This window comes from Podarcis raffonei, chromosome 5 (assembly GCF_027172205.1).
Source record: "Podarcis raffonei isolate rPodRaf1 chromosome 5, rPodRaf1.pri, whole genome shotgun sequence".
In the NCBI taxonomy this organism is placed as follows: Eukaryota; Metazoa; Chordata; class Lepidosauria; order Squamata; family Lacertidae; genus Podarcis; species Podarcis raffonei.
The window spans coordinates 11,208,262-11,224,706 of record NC_070606.1 but is presented as its reverse complement, the minus strand read 5'-3'; the positions used below and the strand labels follow the sequence as shown (position 1 = coordinate 11,224,706).

Here is a 16,445-nt window from a genome sequence, read left to right as displayed (position 1 = left end):
TCAGGATTTTATGCAGGTCCCATGTACGGAAGTGGTGAACAACCGGTGTGGGCCGCAACCTTGCTTCACACAGGGACCTTTTCAGCAGCAGATGAGCAGACAGAAGGCTGCAGTCGCAGTTGGCCAAAATGGATGAAATAGCTGCTGCTTGTGTTAAGCTTCAGACCCTGCTCTAAGCAAGATTGCAGAAACTTAAGTCCATTGAGATTCGCACCACTCAGGAAAGATCTTCCAGTAAACCTGGTATATCTTCATTGCAGTCAGTCACCTGGAGTGTAGCATGATTTAAATTACTGGTGTGAATAGGCCCTGCTTCTTCAAACTGCTCCACTCAAATGCTTTGCAGTCATCTTGAAAGGATGCCTATCCCGGGCATATATAAACCCTTGATATTTCCATAACTGGAATGTATGTAGTCTCCTCTGTAAAGATTAAGTCACATTTGTTGTTCTGTCCCCTTTGGATATATCCACCACTGCATTGCAATCCCTGGAAGGTTACTGTGATGGGATGATGAGCTGCTTGTGCATAAAGTCCTAGTCCCTCAGAGTTTGGCTAAGTCCACAAACCTCTGTCTGTGACGGAGCTCCTTAAGCATGGCTCCGTCAGTCACTTGTAGAATCAGACAGTGGGCGTTTACGGAACTTCTTCCAGCATAAAAGTTCCTTAACGGAAACGCGTCTTCTGGACTCTCGGCGTGACAGTTTCCGGCGAGGAGTGGGTGTCCCTATGGGAGGTCCTGAAACCTCCCCACTATTTTCGCTGGAAGTGTCTCTGAGCCCTCCCTCCGACTCACTTTCCCTTGGAGCTCCTCCTCTCCCCCTGCTGGTTCCCTCCTCAGCTGATAAGTCTCTCTCAGCCTCTGTGACCCCTTTCACCTCCTGTTTCTCCGATGGCAGTTCCCTGACAGTTACCAATGATAAAAAGTGGCCCTTGGGCTGTAAAGAAATCCCCACACCAGACTATAACACTGACGACATCAAAATCACAATGGCTCTTGTTTTATCAATACTTGGCATTGGTAGCTGTCATTTCACAAAAACAGAAAAGCAGCCCTAACGCAGTGCAGCATCCCTTTTCGCAGCGTGGCCAGCCAGGTGGCTCTGGGAAGCAGACAGGCGGGTTTTCTGAAGGCTACAGCCTGTCTTTCCCCCACACCCGGCTGTCAGCTTATATGCTGAAGAACAGCGCTTCTTAGCCTAGAGCGGGGGTGCCCAAACTTTTTTAAAAGAGGGCCAGATTTGATGAAGTGAACATGCATGAGGGCCGAACAAAGTTGTTGAGCTTTTTTTACTATTTTACCCCAAAGTTCCTGAAGTTGTTCAGCTTGGGGGGGAGTTTACCCCAGGAAATAAACTGCCAGATTAAACCGACCAGTGGGCTGGATTAGGCCCCCCAAATGGACTTTGGACATGTCTGGCCTAGAGGTACTTTTTATGCATTACAGGTGACTTGCATTTTACACTGTACACACATCACTCCAAAATAATTCTAAAAATTTAAGAACAATGCAAAAATGGTGCACACAGGAAAGGAAGTAAGAAAATGGTGCATGTGGGAGGAAAGGGAGCCAGAGAGAAGGCGAAAGGGGGCAGCAGCCCTGGAGTGCTGAGGAGGTGCTTGGCAGAGCTTCAGACTGCAGAATGGCCCTAAAACGTAAGGCATAATCATTGTCATAATCAGCTGCTCAGAAACGGAGGGTGGCTCCCACGCTGGAAGAGAAGTTGGCTGTGCTGGACCGCTTGAGAGATGACAAGTATGTGTGTACTGTGGCACACAAGTTTGGCTGGAACAGGCCCGGTATCTGTGCCGTCAAGGTGCGTGGTGGGGCTGTGGCAGCAAGTGCACTAGTGGACACTGGACACTGAGATCCAGTGCTGAGGGCCTTCTGGCGGTTCCCTCATTGCGAGAAGCAAGGTTACAGGGAACCAGGCAGAGGGCCTTCTCGGTAGTGGCGCCTGCCCTGTGGAACGCCCTCCCAGCAGATGTCAAGGCAATAAACAACTATTTTACTTTTAAAAGACAACTGAAGGCAGCCCTCCTTAGGGAAGTTTTTAATGTCTAATGCTGTATTGTTTTTAATATTCAGTTGGGAGCCGCCCAGAGTGGCTGGGGAAACCCAGCCAGATGGGCGGGGTATAAATAATAAATTATTATTATTATTATAGTGACTGCAAAGGTGCACGGCAAGGCTTTGGTGAAGATGGAGAAGTGACTGAACTTGTGGCTGAAATACATGCTCCTGTGGATGGCAACACCTTGCATCAAAAGGCTCTGAGCTTTGATGACCACTTCAAACCTTCCACCACAGATGGGGACCAGCCTACCAAGGGATTTCAAGCCAGCTCAGATTTGCTTAACAGCCTTAAGCTCTGCTTCAACCTGAATGATAGGGGAGGCTGCATCTGAAGACAAGGCTGCAAAAAATCCACCTTGCACAACTAAAGTGTGTTATGGCATATCTTCCAATATGTGTTTTCAACACAGACGAGACTTTTCTGGAAGTCCTGAGCGGACTTATATTGCCAGAGCTGAAAAGCAAGCTCCTGGCTTCAAAGCTGCAAAGGGTGGAGTGACTGTGCTGCTCTGTGGCAATGTGGCTGTACGCTTAATTAAGCCAGGCTTGCTGTACAGCCCTCAAAAAACCCGTGCCCTAAAAGGCAAGAACAAGAATGTGCTCCTGTGTTTTGGCAATCCAACAAAAAGGCCTGGGCGACTTCATCATTTATGGGCTTCATTCCAGAAATGAGACGTTACCTGGAGGAGAAACACCTGCAGTTTAAAGTGATGCTTCTTGTGGTCTTTGCTCCTGGGCATCCTGATGGACTCCACTTTGCACACAGCGAGGTAGAGATTGTCTTCCTCCCCTTCAATACAACCTCCCTCACCCATGCACTGGATCAAGGTGTGCTTTGCTGCTTCAAGGCTGCTTACACTTACACGAAGCTCAGCTTCTCCTGGATGATCACAGTGATGGATGCTGATCCGGATCTTGACCTCACCGCATACTGCAATTCTTTTAACATTGCATGTTGCAACACCTACATCAAACAAGCAGTGGATGCAATCAAGGCTAAAACAGTGGATGCATACCGGCAGAACTTGTGGGAGTAACGTGCAGTGGTGCCTCGCAAGACGAAAAGAATCCGTTCCGCGAGTCTCTTCGTCTTGCGGTTTCTTCGTCTTGCGAAGCAAGCCCATTAGCGGCTTAGCAGATTAGCGCTATTAGCGGGTTTAGCGGATCAGCTGATAAGCGGCTTAGCGGATCAGCTGATAAGCGGCTTAGCGGATCAGCTGATAAGCGGCTTACCGATCAGCTGTTAAGCGGCTTAGCGGATCAGCTGATAAGCGGCTTAGTGGCTTAGCGGATCAGCTGATAAGCGGCTTAGCGGCTTGGGAAAGGGGGGGGAGGAAAAAAACCCCACAGGAACTCACAAGACATTTTCGTCTTGCGAAGCAAGCCCATAGGAAATTTGTTTTGCGAAGCACCTCCAAAACGGAAAACCCTTTTGTCTAGCGGGTTTTCCGTCTTGCGAGGCATTCGTCTTGCGGGGCACCACTGTATACCCAATTTCAAGGGATTTCCAAAAATTGCCACAGAGGTAGATGGCCAGGCAAATGGGTAGTGATGGCTTTGCTGACCTCATCCAGGAAGAAGTGGAAGAGATGGAGTCATAAAGCACACAAATGATTTGATTGCAGAGTTTGACCCCTCCATGGAACGCAGCTTCACAATCATCCATGGGATTACAGACACTCTTGAGAATGTACAAGGAAATGTTTGATGAGTTCAAAGGACAACAGCAGCAGCAGCTGTCAATCATAATGTTCCTCACAAAGAAACCAGCAGCACCAGATGTGCCGAGGAAACCCACTTCTGGATCTGAACCACAGCCAAGAATTTTTCTGGCTACCAGTCAACCCCACACCCTCCTTATATCATCTGCAGCAGCAGCCAGCAAGGGAAAGAAGACTAAGCATTTAGAGCCGCATTTGTCTCTCACCATTAAGCACAGAGATTTTTTAATGGTTTTCTGGTTCTTTTTACACATTTCGAGGGGGCATTCTGGCTTTACATGATTTTGTTTATATGTGCGATGATCAGGAACATAACCCCCATGTAAAATGAGAGATACCTGTATAACCAACAGCTGTTGATAGAGCTACACTTAATGGACTTTTTAAAATCCCTTTCAAGCCACCCTACCTAACTGCATCTTGTTGCCAGGAGAGAAAAGCAGGAAGGCAAACAGCACCACATAGCCTGCTCTAGCTAGCTAGGACTGTCCCCTTCTCAGCAGGGTCATCTACCACCAACTGGTCTCTGGGAATTCCTATATTTCATTTAAATAAATTGTTATATGTTTTTTATTTTTTTAATGGTAAAATGCACTGGAACGGTTTCCAGAAAGGCAGGGTATAAGTAGCTGTAAAAAAAAAAAAAATCTAAAATTTGTGGTAGCAAATTCCATAGGTTGTTTAATGAGGTTCCTTCCGTCTGTCTGCTTCACTTCACTCCAACAGACTATTTTTTTGTTTTAATATAGCTGCGTATTCAAATAGCTCGTTTCAGTACCTGGCACAGAGGAGTCTCACTGCTGCAATTCCTCCTCCTCCTTAGTTGATAAAGCACTTCAAAATGCTCAGAGTGCGACACATACTTGTTATAACCCTTGCATAAACCCTGTTAAGGCAAGTGTTTTGCAGATGGAGGACCGAAAGCACTTGCGCCACCAGCAACTGGTTTTCAGAAGCAACATTCTCCAACTGTGGAAGAAGATCATAGCTAGCCTTATCCTCCATGATTTGCCCAATGCTCTTTAAAAGACACCCAAGTTGTGGTTCATCACTACCTCCATAGTTTAACTATGCACGGCGTGAAGATATCCTTTCTTTTTATCTACCCTGGATATGCCAACATGAACCTTCACTGAATGTCAGTGAGTTCTAGAGTTACAAGAGAGGAAGAACAACATTTTTTTCTAGCCACCTTCTCCAAGCCATGCATAATTTAAGTACTTCTATCATGTCGCCTCTTACTTGTCTTTTCCCTGGACTAAAAAGTCCCAAATGCCACAACCTTTCCTCAGAGAGCATCTGCTCAATCCCCTTGTTCATTCAGGATGTTGTTTTCTGAACCTTTTCCAGCTCCTTTTTGAGGTGAGAACTATATACAGTATTCCAAAGGCAATGGCACCATAGATTTGTAAAATGGCATTACGGTACAGTGGTACCTTGGTTTACGAACTTAATCCATTCCAGAAGTCCGTTCTTAAACCAAAGCATTCTTAAACCAAGGCGTGCTTTCCCACAGCAGCAGGGGACTCAATTTACAAATGGAACACAACTCAGCAGGAAGCGAAACATGTTCTGCTTCCAAGGCAAAGTTCACAAACCAAAACACTACTTCCAGGTTTTTAGCGTTCTTAATCCAAGTTGTTCATAAACTAAGCTGTTCTTAAACCAAGGCACCACTGTGTTTGCATTTTATTTTCAATTCCTTTACTAACAATCCCGAGCATGAAATCTGCCTTTTTCACAACTTTTGCACACCGGGTCAACATCTTCATTCAGCTTCATTGAGCTATCCACTACAGCCCCAAGGCCTCACTTCTGGTCAGTCACTGCCAGTTCAGACCCCATGAGCGTATAATGTGACATTAGTGCCCCAATATGCATCACTTTTCACTTGTTTTCATTAAATTGCCATTGCCATTTTACCACCCATTCACTCAGTTTGGGGAGGTCCTTTCCGAGCTCTTCAACCCTGGAAGATTTAGTATAACCACCAAACCTGGCCACTTCACTACTCACCCCTAACTCTAGATCATTTGTGAACAAGTTAAAAAGCACAAGTCCCAGTGCTGATCCTTGGGGAGCTCTTTACACCCCCAATTTAAGGCGAACAGGAGAAGGAGCCTCCTTGCTCTCACTGCAACATTTCATAGCCTTGATGTGGCTCCGATCTGGTGGAACGCTCTGTCACAAGAGACTAGGGCCCTGCGGGACTTGACATCTTTCCGCAGGGCCTGCAAGACAGAGCTGTTCCACCAGGCCTTTGGCCAGGGCACAGCCTGACTCCCTCCTTTGGCAATCTTCACAGAACTCTAGCCCAATGGTTGCCATCAATTCAATTTGATTTGAATTAATTTTATAATGAAATGATTTTAGAATGTTGTATTATTTTATTGTTGTTAGCCGCCCTGAGCCCGGCTTTGGCTGGGGAGGGCGGGATATAAATAAATTTTATTATTATTATTATTATTATTATCATTATTATAGCAAAATACCAAACTGAAGAAACAAGCGAAAAGGTTGCCAACTAAATAACAAGCAAAAAATGTTCTATTCACAACTTTGGTAGCTGAACTACCCCGCAGGGGTATTGTGAGCAGAAAAGGAGAAAGGTGAAGGCAATGTTCACAGCCTTGAGCGTCAGGGGAAAAACCAAGCTACAAATATACAACAACAATCAACAAACATGTGAAAATTCGTAACTCTCAGCAATATACACAAAACATTTTGGCCATGTCCTCTTGGGATTCATTATACAGAGGAAAGGGAAAGCTGGAATGCAGTCCATGGACTTCAAGAAAGCTGATTTCAAAATACCGTATTTTTTGCACCATAACACTCACTTTTTTCCTCCTAAAAAGTAAGGGGAAATGTCTGTGCGTGTTTCCTCCTAAAAAGTAAGGGAATGCCTACGGGTGGCATGCCTACGGATTTTCCTCCTCTAAAAACTATGTGCGTGTTATGGTCGGGTGCGTGTTATAGAGCGAAAAATACGGTAACTAAGAAACCACTGGGTGAAACCCCATGGTCAGAAATACTCAAAAGAGATGGGAGTCCAAGATGGATGGGAGTTTTTTTAAAGGTGAGATACTGAAGGGACAATTTCAAACAATTCCAACCAGAAAGAAAAGTGGGGGGCATCAAAAGAAACCAGTGCGGCTGCATATAAGGAACTTACTACGGATGAGCTGAGATTTATAAGGGGCTCGTATAAGAAATGGAAGGGGCAAATCGCGAAAGAAGAGGGTAAATGAGTGGCCAACATCTGCAGGGAGAAGGTCAGGCAGGCTAAATCTCAAAAATGAGCTTGGGCTTGCAAAAGATGTTAAAAATAATAAAAAGGGGGTGGGGGGCTATGCTCAAAGCAAGAGGAAGAACAAACAAGTAGTAGGACCTTTGCATTAAGAAGATGAAGAAATGCTGTTGAGTGACAGAAAAGTGAAACTGCTCAGTGCCTACTTTGCCTTTATCTTCACCCAAGAAGAAAGCAGTGGCCAAACTGGTGATAGGAGAATAAATGATGCAAAGAGGGAGTTATAGTCCAAGATAGGAAAATGGGTGGCAATCAAACATCGAGCTACTTTAACACTGAGCCTAATTTGTCATTTTAATGTTCATTCATCTAGTATGGAGATATCCTTTTGGAGCACCTCACAGCCTCTTTTAGTTAAAAACTACCCCGAACAACTTGGTGTCATCAGCAGACTTTGCTAACTCATCTCCAGGAAAGGCTAGAAAGATGTTCTGTCTCATGCTGCAGACTTGGGTTCAAAAAGCAAACCCGCTTCCGGTAAATCTCACTCGCTGTCACAAATGGGCAAGACCAGAACAGAGAACTAGACCAGAATGGTTTTCTTATCTATTTCAAGACATAAGAATAGTTATTCTATTTACACTTCTCCCTCCATACCAAATACACCATCAGATACAAACTTCGGAATGGGCAGGTACACAGGGAGGGCACCCCCTGCTGCAAAAACCCTCTTTTTGTCATAATTTCCAGTCTTCTCTCCCCACCTCCATGCTCAACCTGTATTCCTAGGGGAGGGGGGGAATGATGCAGCAGAATCTAAATAAAGGGGGCAAACGATTAGTCTTCCAGGCAAGCCAGAAAAAATATTATTATGAGAAGAAATGAAAGGCAAAGCAAGAAAAGAGGCGTATCTTTACTGCTAGAGCCATTTCACTTTTGAGAAGCAAGATCACCATTTGAAACCCTTAAATAACCAGCCAGCGCAGGAAATCAGAAGCCCCACAAGTAAAACTTGCAAACCACAACATGTCTAACACCGAAAGACTGTTTTGAGTTTCTACCTGCAAAGCTAGCTGTTCTAAGGGGAGGGGTGGAAATCAGCCAATCTCCTTGGCCCATTAGAGAGCTTTTTCACAGCTTGTTTGCTTCCTTTTGCAAATCGTACAATGGAAAGGTTATCAAAAAGCTTCCTGGGGCGCAGGCTGAAAGGCAACACTTCAGTCAGGGATGCTGGCTGCAGAGGAGATTTCGGTCACAAACCTCACAATCTAAAATTGGTGACAAGGGGGCGAGCCTGAGCGGCAGAAAGCGACTAGCGACCAGGGAATTTCGAACACTGGGGTAAGGATGTGTACATACAAGTTTGCTCTGAACTCCTTAAAAGAGGACTAGGTAAAACTGTAAGAAATAATGGATCAACCCAGCCATATTTTTATATCTCTGACACAGCAAGCTCAGAACCAGATGCCATACAGAGAGATGAGATGCGCTGAAAGCTCTACAGAGCCTATGGACCTGTTTGGTTCCAACTGAGTACTTTGAGAACACACCTGAAAGGGCAGAAGATTTGAATTTACAAGAGACATCATATTCCTGGATTCCTCGGCGTGGTGCATCCCTCAATGCCCCCTGGGCCGCACCGGGCACAGCGCAGGCCTCCAGTCACTTCACCCTCTTTCCCCCACCTTCCTCTGATCCCAATACATTCAACACTGGAAAGGAGAGGACGCGGTTGGGGGGCAGCTGGAGGCCTCGCATGACCCCCTCTGAAACGCTTTAGAAAAGCAAAAGAGATCCCACACACCCACCCTCCCAGCACACTATTGTCTAGTGAACTTGGGAGACAGTGCAGCAACTGGTGGGTGTTTTGCACTAGATCTTTTATTTTTGAAACTGCGCGTTTTGTCAGCTTCAGTTTGGCTGAAGGAGGTGCTTTGCCTTTTCTTTGCTTGTGTGTTTTACCTGTTTTGGAGCATCACCAGCTTTTACTATGTGGTGCTCAAGATGGCTTCTTAGACTTCCAAATGTGCCCCTGGGCCCAGAAAAGTTGGGGACTCACGGCCTACCACCTAAAAAACCCTTTGCCAACACCATGAACCTGATTGTACTGACAGCTTTTCACCACTGGTAGTTTTTAACTATCACCATGACGGCTGTAAAGAAGAAGTCTAGAATCATCTATTGAAGTCAAATGATTAATGAAACATGTAATGCAATAGCAAGATTGCTCCAACAGAGACTGACACCAGCACCGCACCATTTGTATGTCAAGCACAACATCACTTTCAAAACGTTTCAAACCTTATGTAGCAACTGGTTTCTCTGTAAAAGAAAAGCAATGAGCACCACCTTAAAATATATATATTGAAGTTACAAAACAGAAGTAGGGAGCATAATGGAAAAGAATACCTCCATCTATTAGGACATAATTCATGAAGTAACTTTCCCCTCAATTCATCCCCCAACCCCTTCTGTCCCCTGCTTCCCCCCCCCCCCTTATCACTGGAAATGTCTGGGCTGTGATGAACATCTGCAATATCTCATTCCATACACAGGAGAAACCGGAAGCGATTCTGAGCCAAAAAAATAAGAAAACTTGTAAGTGAAAGTGTTTGGAAAGTAAATGCTTCGACAGCTTCTTTGAATGCATTCAGGCTTATCTAAATGTAAGTTAAGAGATTGCAGTAGCCTTAGCTTGGATCCAAATCTTGCTGATTATGCTAATGATTATATTTCCCTTGTGTTCTTGAAATCAATGCACTTTCTAGATGAAGTAGCGTAAAGAGACAATAAGGAGACCCTAACTCCTACAAAGAGACAATGACAATGAACTACGATTCTGGGAGTGTTCCTAGCTTGAAGTTCCTTTCCCTGCCTCAAGTCTCCCATATTCATCCTTTTGGCACTACTGCTAAGGATTCATAGCACAAGGTAACTAACAAAAGCACCAGAATGAACAAACACAGTTTGTGCTAACATCAGTTACTAAAGCTCTTTACAAAGCCCGTATCTGGTTGGGAACGGGTCAATAAGGTCTGTGCAGTTTACAACAAGCTATCACAACATTTTTACTTGGCATGATCTTACCTCTCATCCTCACCATCAACAAGTTGCACTGTCAGCGGAAGTGCCTTCAGGGGGAAAAGAGAGGCGGCCATGCTGCTGCCTCCATCTGACATGGCTGATGATGCTCCAGCGCCACTTTCTCCACTGGTGGTTTGGGGTAGGCCAACCAAGGTGGGTTGTTCCGTAGAGCGTTTGGAATCTTCACTTCGGGTTGTAATTGACTGAACAAGAGACTGGGCAGAAAACTGGGCAGAGTTCAGTGGTGGTACCTGTTGTGGCACATTTTGGACTGCGGGCAAATTGATGCTAGTAGACACATTTTGGACCAAGTTCCCATTTTGCGCACCTGATGATGATTGTGCTATGTTCTTTGAAGGAGGCAAACTCATAGGTGTGGGCAACACGTTTGCAGCCGACTGGCATGGGACAGAAGCAGCACTGGCAGAAGGTACAGGACTAACAGCAGGCAATTGTTGACCAGCCATTCCTGGAACAAGGGATTCTGCCGCTTGCACAGGTAACAAAGTACTCTGTGGAACAATAACCAAGGGCTGAGGAAGGCTTGATGTGCTACCTTGCAACCCAGGATGAACGACGCCTGCTGGAACAGGGGGTACCACATGGGAAGATGGAGGAGGAGCGCTCTGTGCCACTACCGAAGGAGCAATTGGATTTGCAACTGCTGGTTGCTGCACCATGGGAGGTACACTTCCTTGTTGTCCAACGTTCACTGTTTGAGCACCAGCTCCTGAGGTCAGCATTGCTGTCTGAGCATGTGCAGCAGGCTGGGAGGATGCTACTGCCAGGTGTGCTTGTACCGAAGGCTGCATACTTGGTGCCTGAGCAACAGGCGCAGGCAGAGCCGTTCCTACCATTGTAGGTCCTGGCTGCATAGAAGCTGGAGTCTGAAGCATTTGCTGCTGTTGCACGTAATCTGGCATAGGCCCTGTGACAGAAGTCTGATTCACTGGTTTAACATGCCCTGGGGCCATCTGCAGAGGTACCTGCTGCTGTTGCTGCTGCTGCTGCTGTGGTGGTGGATGCTGTGCCTGTCCTTGCCCATACGGCAACTGGTGCAGTTGTGGCACAACCGGAACAGGTGGCACAGGCTGCGTCGATTGGGTGTATGGCAGCTGCTGTGCCATGGCAGGCTGTTGATGGCCACCTACTATATTTACTGGAGGAGGGACAGCTGATGCAGGAGGCTGGACCCCTTGCTTTTGAGGAGGATAATTTACATCTTGAGGATGAAGCTGTGGCTGTGCAAGCTGTGACTGAGAAACGCTCTGGGGTATGCTGGGTGCTGGAGCAGGTTGAGGGCCGGTGCTGCCAAAATCCAACTGCTGAGAACCTGCTGCGTGAAATGGTGGCGGCTGTGCCACCGCTGGTGCGCCCATCTCCCCACTTCCCACACTTTCAGTATAGTGACTCAGTGTGCTTACGTTGCTACTAACTGAGCTCCCACTGGTGCTCTCCCTTTCAGAAGTCACGTCAAGTGAATTTTGTTTGAGAGTGTCTAACGCTTTATTTACAGCTACTCCTTCTGCAACTGGCACGAGGTTCTCTTTGTCGTAGAACTCTGTGCATGTCCATCTACCCTTCTTGAAAGGTTCTGAACTAGAATCCAGTTTCACAACTCTGAATCTCGAGGTGCTGGCCGCAGGCTGCAGTTGACTATATGTTCCTGCTGCTGCAGCAGCAACTCCTCCTGCACTGGAATTCCCAGCGCTAGAGGAAGTACTCGTGCCATTGCCAAGCCCACTCGAGACCGCCACATTAACACTGCCACTAGTTATGCTACCAGTACTTGTGAAGTTACTTAGATTCACATTAACGGGACCAGGCATACTGCTCACCCCACTGGAGCTACCACTAGTCTCGCTGCTTAAAGTGCTGGTCGTAGCTCCGCCGGCTGAAGTGACCCCAGGTGTACCAGCAGCGTGGAAATGAGACACAAGAGCGGCCACAGGCATACCAGCAGATGATGCAGCAGAAACGGGCACGGCAGCTGCCACAACGCTATCAGAGCTTGCAGCGGTAGACAGTTTTCTAAACGAAGGGCTAAACGGCGGTCCTCCGGGAGCCGCTGGGCCCACCATCCCGGAGTGTGGCGCATGGTGATGTCCGTGGTGGTGGTGATAATGATGTCCCTGAGAAGGGTGCATGCTGCCATTGATGGCCACACTCTGATGCTGAGAGGGATGTGGCAAAGAGGGGTGCTGCTGCTGCAGAAGGCGAGGCTGGTTGGGGGAGACAGCGCCAGGGCTCTCGGCCTCCTGGAAGTTGTTCAGAGTCTCTTCCGAGGAGCTCCGCTCCGGTTCCCCCAAGTCCGTGGCCCTGGACAAGGAGACGTCCAGGATCTCGGAAGAGGACAAGTCCTCGGTGTGCGACTCGTCCAGGTCGTCGTAGCTCTCCGTGTCCTCGGCGATGCTGTTGTTGGAGCTGAGGCTGGCCGAGATCTGGGCGGGGGTCACGCTGGTGATCTGGAAGCCGCTTTTCTTCTTCATCTGGGCTCCTGCCTGGCCGAGGGGCTGCGGCGTCGAGAGGAGGGTCAGGCTCTGCGGAGGAGGCAGCCCGGGAGAAGACGACGGCGCTGCGGAGGAGGGAGGCGGCGGCGGCGGCGGCTGAACCAGCAAGGGCGGCGGGTAATCTTCCAAGCCGCCGCTGCTGCCTCCGACGCCGATGCCTGCCGGACACAAGGCCGGCACCGCGACGCTGCTGCTGCTGCTGCTGCTGCTGCCTCCTCCTGCTGCTGCTCCTCCGCCGCCGCCGCTGCTGCCCCTCCGAGGAAGCATCGCCGGGTGCGCCATCTTCCCGACGCTGGTGTCTGCCGCTGAGTCAGGCTGGTGCATTGAACGAGCACTATTTTAAGGAGCCCCGGACGGAGAGCGAGGAGGGAAAGGGAGCGCGCAGGCGGAGCAGGCGCACCTGGCAGCTGAGCCCAGACAGAAAGGGAGAGACAGGCAGACACACAAGAGGCGCTGCCTGCCTGCCTGCCGGCTTCTCCAGCCGCCTCTCCGGGCAATGTGACACTCAGGCCCCGGCCCCTTCGCCGCCCCCGACCAGATCACAAAGCCCCCGGCCTCGCCAATCCTCCCGGCCAAACGGAGCAGGGTTGGCCGACGACGCAGCAGCCGGCTCCGGAACGGCGGCGAGGCTCGTGCGCGCAGTCCCGGCGGGGCCGTCGGGCGCCGGGCGCTTCCCCATCCAGGATGGCGAGGCGGGGGGAGGCGGGGAAGCTGACGCAGCCCGGGCAGCAGCAGTCGCCCCTCTCTCGCTCCTCCGACGCCTCTCCCTCCGCGGAAGGAGCCGGGAAGCTTCGCGGGCGAGACGCCGCCGCCGCCGCCGCGCTCTCCCTCCTCCTCCTCCTCCTCCTCCTCCGGCTTCCCTCTCTGGCTCTGTCCAAGGGAGGGGGGAGAAAGATGGCGCTGGCGGCGGCGCAGGCGCAACCGCAGGCAGCGCGCAGACATAAAGGGCTCGCCGGCAGGGAGGGCGGGAGGGAGAAGAAGAGCCGGGGAGTTACGGCTCTGGCGGCCGGAGGTTGCCGAGGCGGCCGACCCGCAAGACGGAGGCCGCCAGCTCGGCCCGGCAAGATGGCGGGGGCGGCGGCTTGGCGCTCCGCAGTTTTCTCCTCAGGCGGCCGGCCGCCTGCCTGCCGCCCTTCCTCCCCCCGCTTGGCGACCGGCGCGTTTTCCCTCACGAGGGGCGCCCTTCTCGCCAGGCGGTTCGGAGCGGCGGCTGCTGCTGCTTCGCCACTTGGGTCTGGCTGACCGTCGGAACGGGGAGGTTTAGACGCGTGTCAAGACCAAGGCGGGCTTTCGGGCGGCCCGTGGACTCGGAAAACGCCCCACGCCCCTTCGCGGAGTGCCTGACTCGCAGTTCTTGGTGTGGGTGACCCTCTCCCCATAGAAAACGAGCAGAAGTGCCCTAGGAATATAAAGCACCACATTCAGTCTGCACGTTCATTCGGGCGCTTCACCAGACGGAACACAGCCTGAAAACACTCCCAGGAGACTGACAAAATCTCCACCCCAGTACAGCGCCTGCACCTTTAAAATCTGCCTTACTTCTATACCTTCTGCAAGTGAAGTTCTGTTCTTCTGTATATTTCCATGCTTGGAATAAAAATTCCCCCCGTTGGTTTTTGCATACTATGCCACATTAAACCCAACCAGGAAAAAGTAGCGCGTACCAATAATCTGGAAACTTTTGCCACTTTCTGACTAAGCCAAAATAAATAAATAATTTTTAAAAAAAAATTCCAGTAGGACCTTAGAGACCAACTAAGTTTCTTCTGGGTTTAAGCTTTTTGTGTGCATGTGCACACAATTTTTTTTAAATAGTTTTTATATTTATTTTGACTGCGTCAGACCAACACGGCTACCTACCTGATTAAGCCAAGTTATACATCTGACGGATGTATGGAAGAGCATATGAACCTGATTTCTGAAGTGTTTGTAAAATGGCACCTGCTAACATACCAAACTGGTGGCCTTATCCTATGCTGGCGGAAGAAGGGTGGTCATATCTCAAAAGGCCATGCCTTAAAGGTCTAACACCCTACATTTCCACACTTAAATTTGCTGCATGTTTTGTGATTTAAAACCTCTGCCGGGTTTTTCTCACCCAAGAGTATTTGCCCCAATCTTGGCATTCAGCAATTCATTCTTTATTTTATACCTATTTTCCTGAACCAACAAATTTGTCCTCTCATTCCACAGAAAAGCAGTGAAGCAGACAAATGTAGGATTTTGCAGATAAGACGAAGTGTCTCAGTACAGAAACATTCGCAGCTAATCTGCTTATTTTACACACTTACCCTACTTAAAAGGCTGAGTTTGAGGAAATCAAAGATTTGTTAGCTTTGGCTCATAATCTTAGTTTTTGCTGCTTTGATGATAATTACTCCTGCTATGTTTTTAAGTGTCCATGAACACAAGAGCTTACCGAGTGCAATTAGACCAAGAGACCACACTGTAGCAGCCCAGCATACAAAGCTTACCAAATGCCATGAAAGGTGAGGGGGAAACTGGCAGGATCAGTGACTGCACTCAGCAGCTGTGAAAAAAGACCTATTAACTGCATGCCTGGCCGTTCCAGCTTCAGAGATTCTCCATTTTCTCTGCACCAACATAAACTCACATGGTTTGTCAAGAAACTCTGGGTGTGGAAATCCATGACTTCGGGGTAGGCCAAACCTGACTGTGTAGTCACCCGAACCGGGCCCCAAAATTCCCAAATTATTTCTTCAAGGATCCATTGGCTAAAATGCATTAGCTTGAGCTGTATAACACAAACCCAGCTGTATAAACAAAGCCTTCTCCTTTATCAGTCCATGAAGGATTAATGGATGGCCTTGTCAGTTCCGAGTGGAGATGGGATGGTGGATCTGGGTCTTATCGGTTGTAACTATCCTGACCATGCTGATGCACAGACCTTGCAAGACAGGCCTGTCAGCCCCTGCGCCTGGGGATGGCGCTAGGAGTACTATAGTTGGGTGTCCTTTTACCCCAAGATAAGAGTACAGAAACAGGAATTTCTGTTCATACTCAAGGATGCAAACTTACATGTACAAACTCATGAGGCTGGATTCCTGGGGAGGGGGAAAGAGGATATAAGCTGTATGTAACTGCTCTTTAAGGGTGCTTGCTGTGACTGATCACACAGTGCCTTTCTGCAGAAATAAACTCTTTCTCTGAACCAACCCTCTGTGTCTGTTGACTCCTTCCTCCCTCCCGGGAGCAACGCGCAACCAACCAATGGGAAAGGTCTAAAAGGCTACAACCCTAGTGAGGATATAATGCTTTAAACCATGGATGAGCCAGGTTCTTGGACTAGTGTGTTTTCCATCCCCTCTGACATGGCCACAAGAAGAAAATTTCTTGGTTTAACCAAAGCAGATTTTCGTATTGCATCTTAATTGTGAATTCTGCTTGGCTGAAACTAGCTTGACCCTGGCACCATAGGTGGTTGTGGGAACAATTTTGCACCTAGCCTTATTATCCTGTATATAGCTGGAAATCAATGAGTACAGTACTGTGACTCCAACCATGATGTCAAACATCATAGGAAGAAGTCTATCACCAGGCAGGGTCCCAGACTTGAGATTTTGTTAAAAAAACCTTTGAAGTCTTGAGCTCTTCTAGGAAGAACATTATGAAGCAAAATGTGCAGGTAGCTTTCCAAGTGATTTCTGTGAAATGAACCAGCCTGGTTGCTCCCACCAGCCAGTGAATGAAGTCGTAACTGTGACAGATGTGAGTTCTTGAATTCCACACCATTGGAAGCCCTGGGGTCCTAAAGAGCTGGTGTTTTCCTTTCTCCTTTAATG

General features: G+C 48.5%; 1 protein-coding gene across 6 annotated transcripts in view; it reads right to left on the bottom strand.

The window, feature by feature from the left end:
• TSC22D1 (TSC22 domain family member 1) overlaps positions 1–13,101 on the bottom strand; it is a 65,134-nt gene extending 52,033 nt beyond the window's left edge. For 3 of the 6 annotated variants that reach the window (XR_008330386.1, XR_008330387.1, XM_053387784.1), the window contains exon 1: positions 10,136–13,101. Coding sequence is in view for 4 of the 6 variants with exons in the window: in XM_053387784.1 (XP_053243759.1) it covers positions 10,136–12,966 (2,831 nt within the window). In the remaining 2 variants the exon portion in view is untranslated. The other 3 variants (XM_053387785.1, XM_053387786.1, XM_053387789.1) reach the window with 3 other exon arrangements.
• Between the last annotated feature and the right edge of the window lie 3,344 nt (positions 13,102–16,445).